Below are 17,687 nucleotides of genomic sequence, written 5' to 3' on the forward strand. Positions count from 1 at the left end.
AAACCTAAGCAATTACTTCCATTAACACTTCAAAAATATTAGCCAAATGTCAGCCTTTGAAATAACCTTCCCCTTTTCCACATTGTGGAAGGCAAACAACATTGGAAATATCTGTCTGATAATCTGATCATCACAAGTATTAGCCTTTGTGGATATTTGCAATTATGACTGCACATAAGAATTTAAAAGTTTTGAGTCTAAACTTGCACTCAAAAAGAATTCAATCTCAGAACATGATATATGCTATGAATATTATTTCATCTATAAATCTACACAGTTTCAACAATAACACTTAAGGAGACCTTTGAATCATTATTAGTAATAACAATGACTTTTTGAACAATAATGTGTCAATTTTGGTTCATTTATTGTGACATAACAATAATGTAAGATATTAACATGCCCCCCATGACAAACCAGAACTCTTTGAACCATCTTTGCAAATTTTATGTAAATGTAAAACTATTCGAAAATGAAAGTTTATTTCAAAACAGACATAAATACAAATCATAAAGTTACAGTATATTTTCTTGGGAAAAACATAAGAAGAACTAATTCTCATATGTCTATATTAAATTTTCAGTCTCACATACTGTTGACTTTCAAAACAATAAAGATAAATGGCCTAGAATCCTTCAGGCGGTTTTGATCACACGCTGGTCTCCACAGGCACACCTGCCTCCACACATTTCTGATGTATTCCATCTCATTCACCCACCTAAAACACTTTGAGTCATCAAAATCTGCCAGGAGCTGTGGTACCTCTGATGACTCAATGCCAAATAAGAGTAGACTCTGTCTTCAAGCTCTAAAGCAGAGGTTTTCAAACATGCATACTGACCACCTGGAGCGGTGATTAAAATATGTTTCTAGACCTCGCTTTGCAGAGATAGATTTTCAAAAACACAGGTCACCTCTGTCATAGATGCTGTGACAGGTGAACACATCTAGGAATCAGTGAATTTGATACTGGCAGAGAAGCTGTAGAGCTGTAGGATCAGAGACAAGGGAAACCTACACTTGGTGGTTGGGAAAGAATTCCTGGGCAAGGTGTACTAGACCGATCACAGGAGGGAAGTATTAATGACCTAACAGCAGAATGAACCACGAGGTCACACCTGGCTTCCAACTGCCCAATACCAAATGCACCAACAATGCTTCTCGAAGTCACTGAAGGGCTCCAAAGCATCAACCCAGGCACTGGAAACCAGCAATGCAGATGAGCCTAAATCCAGAACCACAGAAACACAAAAACAGGATTCTAGTGCCTGATTGGATGCTCTATCCCAGAAAAACCAATTTGCCTCCATCGCTTGCATAGCCATTTCAGTAGAAGAGCTTTTTCACATGCTAATTATTTTTCCAATTTTAGCCTACTTGAGTAGCAAACTGGAGTGCCCTGTTGACCTGGGTTGCTTGCCTTTGCTCTTTATTTTTTTATCTCCTGTACAATCAGCCTGTTAGTGGGCACATCTCATTGCTGCTGTCAGGATGTCAGTTTTAGCAGTATTCACACCCACTACCTTCCTAATGTACGGTTCTCAATCTAGAAACAGATACCCAAGTGTGAAATAAGAAAACAATCACAAAATGAAGCCCTAAGATACTTACTTGTGGCCACGCCTATGTCCATCAACAGCTCCTTACAGTCTATAAGGTGCCAGCACTGGTCCTGTGCAGCCAGTGAACAGAATCACTAAATTGAAAACCAGATTTAAAACACTCCAGTGCTTCCATTAGCTACCACGGGACACAGGAAACAGCAGGTGCTCAATAATTGTTCACCAAATCATTTATTTTTGACCTCCTATTTTGTTTCTTCCTCATTTCTAATTCTGAGCCATGTGTGGCATAGTTGAGGTTGATAGAAAACAGGGCACTATTCAAGGAAAATAGATGAGAAAATTTAAAAACTTAGAGGGAAATCAATGCTTATGTGCTTCACAACACAAACCCAATATGCTAAGAGTTATTCATCATAAAACACCAGGCAAATACTATTTACTGAATGTCTTTTAAATTATGGGAAGTAAATGTCAATTCTTTATTTTAGTAATCAAGATGCAGATTTACCTTCAACGCTTTCTGTTTTTATTTAGATTTTATTGCTCAGAGAAATTTTGCGGCATAAGGCCTAGCAACCAACCCAGTGAATACACAGAAAGCAATCTCAAGGACATTTTAAAAATAGGGTATACTTCATTTAACCACAAAATAAATTCTTGTCATAAAACATGATTCTCTTTGTAATAGCAGGAGAAATGAATAGGCAGGAGGTGGACAGACAAGAAGGGACCCATGAGACATAAGAGGGGACCTGGGAACGATTTCCTCAGTCTGCTTGCAGACTATCCCCAACTTCCCAGTGTAAAAATCCATCACTATGAAATACATGATGATTTTTTAATGTCTGTGAGCAAAGACAGAACATGACCATTATTATAAAGAACTCACATGAGCAGAGATAAAATATAATAGTTATTTTCATTCCAAGATGTTTTTCTCCCCTATTCCCAAATGTGCCTTAAACCATTATGTGTGTCTGACCCCTCCCCACACACACACAATTATACTCTTCCTGCTGCACCACTAGTTATTCAGAGTTAAATAACATGTATTTATTAACAACTAACTAATCCGTTCTCATTACATTGGCTGATCCTAGATTGCCTGGGTGGGTTTGAGTTATCTCAAAAGAAAGGGAATCTGCTCTAAGTTTCTTCTGCAAAACACAGAGGGGGTTATGCTAAGCAGTGTGAAGGCATGCAATCCAGAAGTCAACAAGAAACTAGGCCAGGTCAGAAGCCAGGAGACTAGCCCTGGCAGAAAGTTCCCAGCAAGGGGCTGCTTGTGCCAGTGGAAGAGGGTCAATGCTGGTGTGATAAGAGGATCTGCTTTCCAGAGGGCCAAGTGGATTGCTATCTGACCAGGTATTTTCACTGAGGACACGCAAGTGACCTGGAAGAATCTGTGCACGGTGCCTATCTCTCCAGAGCTCTGAGTATCTGGATCAGCGGCATTCAACTGACATCTATCATGTTCCCAGACTACCAAGACAGTTCTCCTCTATTTGGAGAAATAACTTCTCTGCAGACTAAATAAAGCTTTTTATATAAGGCACCAAAAGGCAAATAGGTCATCTAGCACATAATGACTGGGGAGGAATGAACCCTTTCTCATGGCTCACCTGGCTTGCCTGCAAACAGTAAAAACCCTTCTGAACAAATGAAAGTGAACTTTGAAACCAGCAAAATATTCCTGGCACCCTGCCACAAAGACATCCTCCGAGCAACTGCAGGTCATTTGCTGTTCTGTACGGCTATTTCCCGCCATGCAGTGGATCTGCGGTTAAATGAGCCCAGCCTAGAATTACAGTCTCAAAACTTTGATGTGAAAAATCACTAACAGATCTGTATTGAAGGATGAGGACAAACCGGTAAATTTTCAGTATAATGGTGCACATGGAGCCTTGTTTAAACCAATGTCTTATCTTCATTTCACACCTAAGTGTACTCCATTCTGGTGTTAGCTAGAAAAGCTCTACTATCAGAAAGAGTCCTCATTTATTATCATCTTTTCCTCAATTTGTCTAAGTCACATGCCAGGAGTGTTACACACACACACATTTAAAGACTAACTTGGCCCCTTAACTTCCATTTTGCAAGTGAGGAAACTGAGGATCAGGATGTAGCATGGCAGGCCTTATATTTTAAGTCTAATTCTGCAGCCTCTTTCTACTAGTCCAACACGTTCCACAAAATACACGAAGGATGGATTTTCTCTAAATAATTCTGGATTTACTATCCATATGAAATAATTTATCGTGTATGAAAAATGCAATAAAATAGTAAAAAGCACCTAAATAATTACTAGTCTCAGCACAGTTTGGGATAATGACAGATTCCACATGAACCCCAAGAAAAGGAGAAAATATAGAATGAAAGTCCAAAGACTCAAAACCTCTATCCCAGAGATCTGGAAATAATGTCTGTCTTTTAAATTAGAAGCTAACGATCTTAAAACTCCAAACAAATTCAAATAAGTCATTCAGAATCTGCCATTTTGGGGAGTAGGAATTTCTTATGGAATCATGAAGAGTTTAAAAGTCACAACTCCAAACTCCAGAAAAAAATGAGCAAAGTGTGAAAGGCAATTTGTTGAAGAATTCATGGGAAGGGCCTGTAAACATATGCAGAAAAGTTCAATTGCACAAAAAAGAACTGCAAGTTCAAACACGGATCTATCACTTTCCATTTCTCTACCCTTTGTGGATAGCAATTTAACAGTAAAAGCATATTTGCTCCAATAAGTACCCCAGTGGGCTAAGATACGTGTACAAGGGTATTTTTAGTATATTTTTAATGGAATGTCACCAACACAGAATGGCTTCAATTTTGATTCAAGGAGAAACTGTGATTGTGGGGACTTGCACATAAAGCCTTATATTTGCATACTGATAGGGAAAAAAATGTAGCTGGGACAAACAAAACTATTAACCATGGTTATGGTGTGGGGAGAGGGAATGATCATTTTCTGTTTTGCATAATTTTCATTGTTATTGACTTTTTTTAAAAGAGTTTGATTAATTAACGTATTTTTTAAGATATTTTAAAAGCATTACTAAAAATTAAATCTGGGGTCAAAAAGTTGTTTTAATAAAATGTTCCTTGAAGTTGAAATCAATTCCAGAGTCATGGCCACACTAACCCTGCCCAGCTCACAATCCACCTTTTGATAGTCCAGTTTACATAGAAAGTGTGACCTGTGTTCCTTTAGTCCTAGACTGAAATTTCACTTTGACACAATGGTAGAATTGGACTATGACTCAGCTTCCTCTGCCAAACAATGAAATTTCTGGCGTAGTGGGAAAAAAGTACTTGAGATGCTGGTTCACTGAACTGTTCAAATTAAGGTCAAAGTATTGGGGCAGCAGCGAGGTGACCACCATGGTAGGTCATACCCAGTCCCTTCAATGTCTCTCTGACCAAATCCTGGATTTGCTAATGGTTAGAATAGGAAGCACCTGGTACCCTCTAAAGAGGGTTCAGAGGACCAAAGTAAAAACATGAAACAGATCTAGGACCAGTTGCTGAGCATGCCTTTCAAGTAATGCCAAGAAAAAATACACTAAAAAGAAAAGACGGGTGCACAGTTCCAGCTTAGACATTTTAATGAACAAAATGTTTGATTTCCTGTTCCTACACTCTAAACAGCAGGCAGAGCCCCTTACCAACTGGCTAAATTTTATAATTTTTACAGAACTTATTCCTTTTTTTTTTTTTTTTTTTTTTTTTTTTAACTTGGAGCAATTACTTTAGCTTGCCAAGTATTTTAAGACTTGTTACATCAAGAAACCTGACCACAACCCTGCAGGGAATCCTACCTGTCAAGAGGCCTCATCTCAGGGATCCTAGGGACTCAGCCGAGTGGGGGTAGCTGGGACCCAGGACTTGAGTGCCAGGTCACATTCCTCGAAGCATCATGTTGGTCACAGTGCTCATCTCCCTCCCAATTCTTTTGTTTCAAACAAGTCACGTGCTCTTCCCTTGTTAAATGTCACAATTCTATCCTCGCGCCTGTCAATCATATCCTACCTAGACTCCTAACCACCAGCTCATCTTCTCCAGAAACACCAAACTCCAACTCTCACAGGCACGGCTCCCTGCACCGTGCGCTCCTTTAAACAGATCCAGCCGCCTGGTGGAGAGGGGCAGGTGACCACCATCCTTTGCAGCCACCACATGGCTTTGTGTTTGCGTTCTCACACAACCCGCCCCCCTCGTACCCAACCTGCAGGGGAAGAATCATCACCTCCATTTTTATACCTTCAGCCCCTCCCCAAAGCAGGATGTACACCTGGTGCCTAAAGGTTGACTAAATAGATGAAAGAATAAAAAATCATGGAGGACCTCAGCAACCCAACCAGGTGCAAAGATTCAAGCCACTTACAAATAAGCCAGGGCTAGGCACATTCCTGGAAGTGTCACTGCCCATGCTTAGGAGGCTGAGGCAGGAGGATCACAAGTCACAAGCTGTTCAAAGCCAGCCTCAGCCACTTAGCGAGACCCTGTCTCAAAATTGGGGGGTGGGGGGGAATTAAAGGGCTTGGGATGCAGTTCAGCAGTACAGCACCCCTGGGTTCATCCCCAGTACCACAAAAATAATAATAAATAATCAAAATATTATGTTATAAAAATAGAAAATTATAAAATTATAAAAATATAAAATTATTAAAATATAAAATTATATTATGTTATAAAAATAGAAATTATAAAAGTTATATTTTATGATATATGTAATATATCATTATATTACAAAAATATTATATATGTGTATGTAATATATGTGTATATATAATATCCACAGTTTTCAGCCAGCCCTATCCCATGAGGACACCCAGAGGAGCCACCTGTTCCCCAGGACCTCATGCTAGAGCTTCTTCCCAGATGACACCCCTGTTCAGAACACACCACACCCTCCCACAACAGAGGGAAGCCTCTGCCCCACCCTCCTGCTGCCCAAAGGAAGTCACCCACAGCAGGTGCTGAGCCTTTCTTGCCTGGCAGCCACAGCTGGGCCTGGGGTGCAGTGCAGACAAAGCCTCCTTCTTGCCCCCTCCTCACGAAGGTGTCAGTCCAGTGGGGGACAATAATAGCCCCTTTTGTCCCTCCACCATGGTTCCACAGTAGGCACGCTTGGATCACTTTTTAAAAACTTCAAAGTCAAGGCCTTGGGCCAGTGACATCAGGATCCCTGGCTGGGATCTTGGGCACGGTGGTGTTTCTAACACACACCTTGGTCTTTTAATCTGTCCATCTAAAAAGGAAATGGCCAACACAGACACAGAGTCCTGTCGGACAGCAAGGGAGCAGGAAGGGTGGCAAGATAAGCATGCACTCCCAGAAGCCGTTTCCTGAGCAGGGGAAACTTCCAGACTCAGATCATCTGGGCATTAACAGAATGCCCCAGAAGGCCTCCAGAGGATTTTTTTCATTTCACATTTTCAATTTTTTCTTTGTCTCCCTCTGAATAAATACTGTTAACCACCAGCGAAACTGATATTTTCTAACATTGATTTTAACAACACTACCACGAACAAGATCACTGAAGAAATCCACACTACAGAAGCAAACAAACAAAAACAAACCTCAGCTTCACAAGAACCTATGAGGAGATGCTAGAGGCTCGTGGAATTTGATATTGTGTACACACTAGTTTGGGTTTCTATTTTTATTACAATAACATGCCCTGAAATACTTTTTTTATTAAAAGAAATGCTTTCTATTTTCCTAAACCTTGACTGGCCAGAGAAGATGAAAGAATGCTAGCTAAATAGACCAGAAATCAACCAACACAGCATTTAAATATATTTAAAGCTGTAATCCACTCATTTAATTTGCTTGCTACTTAAAGGTTTGTCTGTATTTTTCTTTTAATGGTCTTGTGATTTCAACCACTCCAGCTACTCAGACCCTCTGCAGCAAGACAGTAGGACAAAGACTAGCCAAGACTGCAGACCCTATTCATGCCAAGGAAAGAAAGAGGATTAAGCAAGAATACAAAGCAATCTTAGAAAGGCCAACCAACCGCTGCTTCTAAACACGGGGCTTTAGTGTGGGTCCCTGGAAGGTACGTCAATTTTGTGTTGGGGCCACATCATTCTTCAGTAAGAGAATAAAGAACCCATGAAGAAAACTGTTAGCACAGTGATATCTGGTGACACCTGGCCGAGAAACCAAACTCACTATGAAACTATAGGCCGCTCCATTCATTTTCATTTAAATTCGCTCTTTACAGTGGACACTCACAGTGAGCACTCACCATCTCATTATTAAGGAGCTAGGAAGGAAAACATTAAGGGGAAGAGTCATTTCAAAAAGAAAAAAAAAAAATTTTTTTTTAACTCTAAGTATCTAGAAGTTTTTCCATAGTGAAGATATTCATTCATGAATTATATAATCAAACAACCAAATACATCAGTTGACAAAATACATCAGCAGAGGCTCTTTTCCTCAGAAAGTTCATAAGACCAGTACACACATATTAAACAGATCTGGATGTCTGAGTAGGGCACCACGGCGCATGCCTATAATCCCAGCAGCTCGGGAGGCTGAGGCAGAAGGATGGCAAGATCAAAACCAGCCTCGGCAACTTAGCGAGGCCCTAAGCAACTTAATGAAGCCCTGTCTCTAAATTTTTTTTTAAAAAAAAAATTTTTTTTAAAGGGCTGGGTATGTGGTTCAGTGGTTAAGCACCCGTAGTTCAACCCCCAGTACAAAAAAAAAAGAAAAAAAAAAAAAAAAAGGGTGATCTAAGTTAACTGAGAAGTAAACTCCAGGGAGAGAAAAGCAGAGGACAACCTCTCTATGACACTCTGCATCTTACATGTTCCCTGGACAAGCCATACCAATGTCCCCACAAAGTGCAAATGGCCAACTCTGCCCTTATCTCAGACCTGAATTATAAAATTTTTTAAAATAAAATGCTTTCCCAAACAACAGACTAGAGTGACTACCATATGGGATGAGGTCTATCAATATTCGATACCACAAGGGAAACTCCCTGCCAGTGAGCCGGCGACACACAGCAAGCTGCTTTGTCAACAGTGGAGCACATTTGTCATAACAAATTTAAGGTTCCTCAGTGCTTTTTCCAAAGGAGCCAATAACTCTGGCAAGTTACCATCTTCAGAAGTCTGTTCTGAAGCCGAAGGTGCTAGTCTCCCTGCTCCGGGGACACAGGCGTCACCAGCCGGGCCTGCCCTCAGCAGCTGTGTGATTTAGCAAATCCAGCTCAGTGAGTGGAAGAGGGAGCTGTGCCCTGGCTGACGTCCGCCTCTCGAGACCTCGGTGCCCAGGCATCACGCTAGGTGACAAACTCACCTGGAGGTCGCTTGCAAGCCTGGAGAGCGGCTTGCCCGGGCAGATCGAGTCTGCACTTTTGCCAGTGGAGTGTGGCAGCTGTCCGGTGGCTCATCACCTACATTTGCTGAGAGGATGAGGAAAAGGATGCAGAGGAAGCAGACGACCAAAGCAGACTGCGAACTGCACACTGGGATGTCCTGTGTTTTGTTGGGTTTTTTTTTTTTTTTTTTTTTTTTTGTGGCTTTTATTTTTCCCACGAGAGGATCTGACTAAACCGAACCAACCTCCCCTAAATACGAGACAGGAAGTTACACTCTGCAGTCAGTGAAAACTCCTTAGGTAGTTTTTGTTTTTGTTTTTCTTTTCTAAGTCCTGACGAAGGGCTATCGAATGTTCCTGATCTACTGCAGAGAAGTGATCACTTTTCCTCCTGTTTTGGCAGCGTCAGATGGCCAGGGGCACCCCGTCCTCCCCTCCCAGTAGTATATAAATAAAGGCATTTGTCCTCCTGACTCTACCATTGGCCTGAAGAGTCTGGTTACATATTAACAGACTTCAAAGAATAAGTCAGGCTTCTTATTTCACTTTAGTATCCACATATTCCTTAGGGAAATAAAATCAAAATAATTGCATCTTAATCCCTTGTAAATTGTTATTATGGAAAGAATAAACTGAACCACACAGAACGCTAGGATAAAAGGTAACCACTTGGACTCATATTTTCCATACTACTCTATTTGGGTATTTGCCGCAGTCTCTTGCTGTCATTTATGCACATGCTATCCACACTTGTTAAGAAGCAAGCAAAGACATTATTCATATTATTGCACCTGCTTTCTTAGACTTTATCTAATTTTTTTTTCTTTCCTGCCTTGAAATAGAAACTATCTTCTTATTGCAAACATTTTCATTGAATATGTACCCCTCTCAGAATGTGCACAAGTTTGGAATTAAAAGACACCTCTCCTTCTGCTGCTGGCTGAGGTAGAGAGAAGAAAAGGCTAGAGTGGAGGCTGTATGGCCTTGGCAGAATTTTCCCATTAAGCTTCAACCTTTGAATCTGTGAAATGGGACAGTGACCTTAGCTTGTTCTCCCAGGCTTACTGTGGGGACAGAGAGACAGTGGAAAGCACATTGATACAGATTATGTCACACAATCTAAGCCCAAGATGGGTAACGATTTTATTGATACACAATTCCCAGGGTACGCAATTCACCATTTACAGTGTATAATTCAAGGATGATCACTACGTCCACAGAATTTTGCAGCCATCACTGCAATCAATTTTAGAAAATTTCATCACCCTAAAATAAAGCAGACATCCTCCATGTCCTCTCCCCACCCCCAGCCCAAGGCAGCAACTAAAATGTACTTCTGTTCTCCGCAGATTTGCCTGTTCCAAGTATTTCATATAAATGAAATCACTCAAGATATGGTCTTTTATGACTGGCTTCTTTTACTTAGCATGTTTTCAGGATTCTACATTGTAATATGTATCAGTGTTGATTTTTATGATTGAATAGAATTGCTAGGTAAGTCTATGCTTATACCACTTGAAGAACTACCAGTTTCTCAAACTGCACTATTTCCATAGCCATCAATTTCTCTACATCCTCACAGCACCTGTTGTTGTCTCTCTTTTATTATAGCTCTCCTAGGAGGTAAGAAAGCGGCATCCCAATGTCGTCTCATTTGATGGCTACCAAAGCATAGTTTTATCAGTAGCCTGAAATATCCCCATTCCCTTAGGCAGAACTCAATATTCAAAGTTCAAAACAAGCACCAAGGTATATCACCATCTCATCAGAAGGGACACTGGCAACAGCACAAGATCCTGCTACGTCCTTCTTTAGCAGTGGTCATTTCCAACAGACATCAAAGAATTCCAGTATTTTAACTGGCATAGCTGTCCAGGTTACCACCTGCACAGGATCAGGGGACTTCAGATTTACACCTCCAGGAAGAGGTTGCTCGAGTGGCTGGCCCTTCTCACCGGAGGACTGCTTCTGAAACCTCGTTAGAAAATGAAATATTCTAAAGGTAAACGTGATATTTCCATCCTTTACCAACCCATTCTTTCCACCTGTCTTTCTGTATGTTTTTTCTCACATGTAGAAATAAGCCCAATTAAAGCAGCCTTTTGTGAGTAAAGAGGTAGAATTTATATTTAGGGAAAAAAAATTTTAGACCAGATGTGATTCAAGATTGATAATCCCACAAATGTTGAATATCATCAAGAGAGATAACAAGTCAGGATCTGGACCCTAGCAAAAATTTCCCCTTCCCTCTCAAAAGCAAGATGTAATTGTTTGTTTTAAATCTATTCAAAGAGGTTACCACTTTTTTCAGATTTTACTTTGTTTGAACAAATTTATGTATGATGATATTAATTACCTCTTTCCTAAAACATCCTATTTGGGATTTAATTTTTTAACCCCTAAAATAAAACTCAACAGAACAGAATCTATATATAACAAAGAAAATACCAAAAGGGTACAAATTTTCAAAAATAAAGACTTTTTTTATATTCCAATGTCAGGCCCCAGGCCTCACAACATGTATTAATAATAGAATTCATCCATCCCCTAAAAATTTTTCCATGTCCCAAGGCTGCACTATGTAGTTCATTGTTTGCCTTACTTCTTGGCATACAGCTAACTATGAAACTGACCGATGAACTTTCCTCGGTCACAGAGAACTTTCCATTGTGGGAAATTTCTAAAGCATTCATATTAAACTAAGAGGAAATGTCATCATGGCTCAGGAGCAAAGATCTGTATCACACAACATCGCTTCTGATTTAGCTTCTGCACAGGAAAAGTAGACCACTGAACAAGTATAAACGCTCCCCTGGAGCCTCTCTAGACCTTGACCATGAAGAAAATTAGAAGCTCTCATCAAGTTTACCAAAAGTTTTCTGAAGGCGCTTCTAAAAATATCTAGCAAGAGGCACCTTTTAATAACCATGTGACATCAGAATCCACTCTTCACAGATCTGCTCTTCTGCTAGATTACACGGTGGCCTCGTTTCTAGTTCTTGTGAAATCAATAGACCACTTTGTTGCAAGTATCTGTCTAGGGTATGCACTTTCTTATTCAATCTGGGGTTGACAGAAGTAATCAAATTTTGTACATACCACTAGCTCTATTATAGCTCAACAGCAACTGGCTGCCAGCCTAGTCTACTCTCATCAAAAAGGAGAGAAATGAGAAGAGGGTGGAGAGTTTCAGAACAAATCATCTGAAACTCCAGGAGGCGGCAGAGAAGGGAGAGAGTGAAGCGAAGGCTTTCCAGACTAATCCTCTCTCCATGAGGGAAACACGTGCCCAGGAGCATCAGCTTGGCCTGGCCCAGGCCAGCTGACTTGGCCATTGAAGGCACACATTTTTGTCATTCTTCCTGTTATCTGCAAACTCTCTTGGCTTTGAACATCTTATTATAACTGTCAGTCCAAACTAATGAACCCACTCCTGACCTGCAGAGCGACAGACAGGAGCTAGCGCCAAACCACACCCTCCACCACCAGGCAGATGAAATGCAAGGAAGAATTACGGCGCCTCCCACCAGCTCCACACACCACTGACTCCCTTTTCTGGCTCTTCTTCACATACACTTAAACTGCAATCAAACATTTTTCTCAAATCGGAAAATGTAAATGTTTCATTAATCTTGTGATACAAACCAGGTCAGCCTCAAAAAAAAAAAAAAAAGAGGCAGAGGAGGAGGTAGAAATCTGACTTTGAAATTTTACTTGACAAGTATTTTTAGAATTGTAATTTTCCAAGAAAGCCAGAATCCTACTATACCTCAAAGCCGCATGGGTGAGGCCATTCCCTGCTATGACAATAATTCTACTTGTTCCTTTAAGCTTCCTACCTTGAAATAATCTTAAACTTATAAAAGAAGTTGTAAACACAGAATTCTCATGTCCCCTTCAACCAGGATCCCTGTGGTACTCTTTATATAACCAGAATGTAAAGATGAAAACAGAGAATCAACACCCATGCAATACAACACACTTATCTACAGATGTGACTCAAATTTCTCCAATTGCTATGGAATCCAAAATCCCACATACAAGTGACACTAGCAATTCAAGATACATCACCTCTGATAAATCATGGCCTATCTGATGAACGTCTCTGCCCCCCCCACAAAGTGCTGCTTCTCCTCTTGTCCCTGAGGGAGTGCCATTCCCCTCTGAGTCTCCCAGGGGGGCCATATTCTTTTCCCCCACAGATCTCCCCTCCTCTCTCTGTGAGATAGACCTCATCCCGTAAATACAGGTGAAACAGCTTCGCAATCCCTTGTCCCGAACCTCGGGCCAAAGAGCTGCCGCCTCAGAACGCTTCTTATTTCAGAAAAGATGTACGGCATGATTCGTAGATTGCATTAAAAACAGAAAACTGCATGATCCGGGGAAATTTCCCCTAATCGAACACGTCAGTAATTCTGCAGCCAATACGTTCTATGAACAGTGAGTGGGATCAGAAAGGATTTTAAAAGAATCCCAGCAGGTCAGGTCAGGTTCTGTCACCAAACGAGTTCAGGGCAAGCTCAGGTTTGTCTGCCAAGTCAGTTACAAAGAAAATACCTTTTCCATTTTCGAGCCCTTTTGGGGTATTTTCTGTAATGGCAGATGAAGGGTCGTGGATCTGCACCCAGGACATCCACAGCTCTGCCCACCTCCCACCCACCCTTACCACATCTTGGTTCACCTGGTCTCCTGGGCAAAGTCACCTACCATGTTCCCCTTGCCCCCAGGTTCCTTTCACTGCATTCACCCTTCTGCGGAGCCCCAGAGAGCTCGTCTAAAATACCTTCAACTTCCTACTTCCAAAATCCTTCCTGGCTTGTCAGGCAAGGATGGGGGGCGGGGTGATCTTCACCAGACTCCCCCAGCTCCCCACAACCTGAACCAAGTCCCTTGACTGCACTGACCATCTACAGAACTCCACACTGAAGGAGGCTGCAAATATGAACAAGGCATAGTCTGTCCTCAAGATTCTCAGGGTCCAATGAACCCCATTTATTTATTATGTATGTATGTATGTATTTAGCACTGGGGATTTAACCCAGGGGCAGGTCTCACTAAACTGCTGAGGCTGACCTCAAATTTGTGATCCTCCTGCTTTAGGCTCCCCAACCACTGGAATTACAGGTATGTGCCACCATGCCCAGCTAATTAACCCCCTTAAATATTTTCATCAGAGTAATATTTTTTAGAATACTTCAGGATCTCACTGGGCGAGGTGGCTCACACCTGTAATCCCAGTGGTTTAGGGGCTGAGGCAGGAGGATTGTGAGTTCAAGACCAGTCTCAGCAACTTAGTGAAACCCTAAGCAACTCAGTGAGACCCTGTCTCAAAATAAAATACAAAAAAGGACTGAGGAAGGCTGGGGATATAGCTTAGTTGGCAGAGCACTTATCTAGCAAGCACAAAAGGTCCTGGGTTCAATTCCCAGCACCACACACACACACACAAAGGAATGAGGATGCGGATCAGTGGTTAAGTGCCCCTGGGTTCAGTGCCCAGTACCAAAAAAATTAAAAAAAAAAAAAAAGAATACTTCTGTATCTCAGGGGATGGTTCCAGGACCTACGGCAGATATCAAAATCCATAAAGGCTCAGGTCCCTTTATAAAATGTTATGGTATTTCGATGTGACTTATGCTTATCCTCCCATATACTTTAAAACATCTCTAGATTACTTATAATGCCTATTACAATGTAAATGCTATGTAAATAGTTCTCATACTGTCTTGTTTAGAGACTAATGACAAGAAAAAAAAAAAATATCTCCACATGTTCACTACAGATGCAATTTTCTTCCAAACATTTTTGATCCATGATCGGTAGAAGCCATGAATGCAGAACCCACAGATATGAAGAGCTGATTATACATCTTTTCTAATACTCAGAGAACATGTCAGGATTTTTTAAATTCATTCTTGTCTCACTAGGAAATTCTACCTTGGTTCTCCATCACAATAAAGATTATTAACAAAATCCTATATGTCAACTTGGAAAATAATTTTTTGCATGATCCTAATAACACATGTCTAAATATACTCATTACATTACTGTTGGTATGGTTAAAACGATTATAAAAAAAACCAAAGCCGGGAAAAACTTTTTCTAAAAACAAGCAAACCCAAAAAAGTAATGTCAAGGATGGTATTTAATGGGCTGAGTTATTCTCATGAGATTCTTTTTGCAGAGCACTAAGATATAAATAAAATCTAAAGCATGCCTTTATTTCCATATTAGTGTACTCAAGGACTCCAATGACATTGTCTTCAACAAAATTATGTTAGGGAAAGTCAAATTAAAGATCCCCCCCCCACCCATCAAAAACCTTAGAAATCACCCTCAAACACAGAAAGTCCAATCTCAGGTGTAGACTCTAAGGACCACGCCAACAGAAGGAGGGAAACCACACTGAAGTATTAAGGTTTACTTTCTTATGCTAAAGACACTTATTTGGAATAATGAATTAAAAGGAAAACTCCTACAAATCGTTACTTTGGGATTAAATTATAACTTTTCTTACAATCATCTCAGCAAAGTAGCAAGAGGAAGAGGGAGACAACCATCCCAACAAATCCATGGTGACAGTGGAAAGAGGCAGTGGTTGTGTGTGTGCGTGTGTGTGTCGCTTCCAATACAAGTGGTAATGGCTGGAACCCACTGAGATGGACATCTGGGGGCTGACCGTGATACAGCCAAGCAGGCCAACACTGTGTGCAGCTGAGCGAGGCCACCACTTTGCAGAGGCAGGATCCTATCCAGAAGGACCCCAGAAGGAAGCCCACACGGCTCACTGCTTCAGGGTCCCTGGGATGGCCACTCCAGTGGCAAGAAGGCAGGCTACTGCTGGGGTACTTCGGGAGGCAAGGAGAATTACTTAAGGAGACAGTGAAAGACATAAATAAAACAACATACACTGAAAAAGAAAGGAATTTAAAATGTTGCTTTTTTTTTAAGTGAAGATGATTTTTCTAACTGCATGTTGTTTTTATAAATTGGTGGCCAACTTGCTGGGCAGTGGAGCAAAGGGTAGTAAGTGAGTTTCCCGAAGCTCATTTGTTGGCATTGTGAAGGAAACTCTCCAATTTCTACAGAATTTTACAACTTTCAAGCTTCAAGGTGTGAAGAAGAGAAGGAAGCAGATTATTCTCTGGTGCTAGCAGTAATAACATTGGGTGGGAGAAATGACCAAGTACCCTGTGGCTTATGGAAAAGGACACTTTGTCTCTCAATCACCTACAGTGACATCTCCACCACTGCTTGCCTTCCTCTTGGCGCTCTGCAGCTGAGGATGCTGATGTGGCAGGTCCTGACCCCTGTTCACTGTCACTCAATTTGCCCATGAAGATGCTGGCAGGTGGCTCGAAGTTGTCACCATACCTTCCCCCTCTGTGGGGCAGCACTGTCTGTTTAGAACTGGCTTCCACTGGGCATCACCCACTGCAGGCACCTAGACACCTCACTGCAGCTCCACCTGACTATGGGGTTGTTTCTTTTTTCATGCAAATATCCTCATGCAAATCTGAGGATGCTGAAAGTTGTTCACACACCTGTGGATCCCAGCCTGCAGCTGGTCGCCCACGGAGATAGTCCTGTCTCATCACAGCCTGCCCATCTGGGCTCTCATTGGCTGAGAGTGGAGAGAAAATGAAGGAGCGACTTAATATCTACACAGAACCTACCCAGAGGAGCTGAGTGGAAATTTCTGACATCAGTTCCAGGGTTTTCAACAGGACACAGAGGTCCCAAGAAGTAAACGGTAATGGAATAGCGGGCGTGTCAAGGCCACCACTCAAGAGGCCATGAGCTGGGAGATGCCACAGCAGGTCCCCAGGGTCCAGTCCCAAGGAGGGGCGCTTGTAAGAGACAGTCAGCTAACTGATGGGTTTGCTGGGGCCGACTCTGTTCCACACAGTGAGGCCAGGAAGAGAACAGGTTCCCAGGACAGGAGAGTGACTCATACCAGCTTCTACAGATGGGAGCACAGAGGCACTTGCTGTATCATTGCCTCAGGGATCAGGGTCAAGTACTGAGACAGGTCAGAGCCTGCCACCAGGCAAAGAGAGGCTCAGGCTGGGTAAAGAGGTGGGAATGGGCCCTGCAGAAGGCAAGAACCACGCAGCCAGTCTGTGATTCAAGTGTTCCTAGGAGTCACAAAGAGGGAGGCACATGGCCGGAGGGAACGCCAAAACAATGTCCAAAGGTACTAAGGAGAAAATATGGTGATCCAGACACACTGCAGAAACAAAGCTGGGCCCCACTGCAGGGCCATCCCCCCACACCCACGGTGGACAAGCCAGTCCTGAGCTTACAGTTGGGACCATTTACGTGCCAGTTCACATTAAGCGTCACTTTCCAAAAACTTTTTCTCCTCCATGGAATATCCATGTGTAAATCTGTCTATAAAAGTGTAAATCAAGCAAATATAACTAAGTTGGTATTAAATTAGGAATGTTGGGCTCGAATAGCTTCCTGGAGGCAGCCAATTCAGGGGAGGGCTGGAAGGACCAGCGTTCCTCTTTGGCTCTTGGTGTCAGACTTGCTTGTTATTCATTCGTAGGGATCTCTGGCCTCTAAGGGTCTTCATGTTTATTTTCACTGGTGCCTACAACATTCTCGCAAGTTAAGCTGCGTCAGGATTTTGAGTCTCACTTGGAAAATGAGGTCACTGAGGTTCCAGGTTCTGGGTGAAGTACACACCGTGAGTGGACTTAAACTCAGTTCCAGGACCCAGCCCAATTGCCTTTCCTTCTGCTGGATCATGCGCCTTCCAGAGCAGCAACCTGGCTT

The 17,687-nt window shown here is 41.9% G+C and overlaps 1 protein-coding gene across 8 annotated transcripts in view; it reads right to left on the reverse strand.

The window, feature by feature from the left end:
- The window catches only part of UTRN (utrophin), a gene marked incomplete at its 3' end in the record, with an annotated part of 506,460 nt that overhangs the window by 441,969 nt on the left and 46,804 nt on the right, over nt 1–17,687 (reverse strand). For 2 of the 8 annotated variants that reach the window (XM_079146785.1, XM_079146789.1), the window contains exon 1: nt 8,883–9,320. The exons of 3 other annotated variants lie outside the window; for them this stretch is intronic. In XM_079146785.1, the coding sequence (XP_079002911.1) occupies nt 8,883–8,976 (94 nt within the window). In that variant the 5' untranslated portion in view covers nt 8,977–9,320. Of the gene's footprint in view, nt 1–1,611; nt 1,649–8,882; nt 9,322–17,687 lie in introns of those variants that run through there. 3 more of the 8 variants (XM_079146790.1, XM_079146791.1, XM_079146792.1) reach the window with 3 other exon arrangements.

This window comes from Sciurus vulgaris (genome assembly GCF_902686455.1).
Source record: "Sciurus vulgaris genome assembly, chromosome: 7".
Classification (NCBI taxonomy): domain Eukaryota; kingdom Metazoa; phylum Chordata; class Mammalia; order Rodentia; family Sciuridae; genus Sciurus; species Sciurus vulgaris.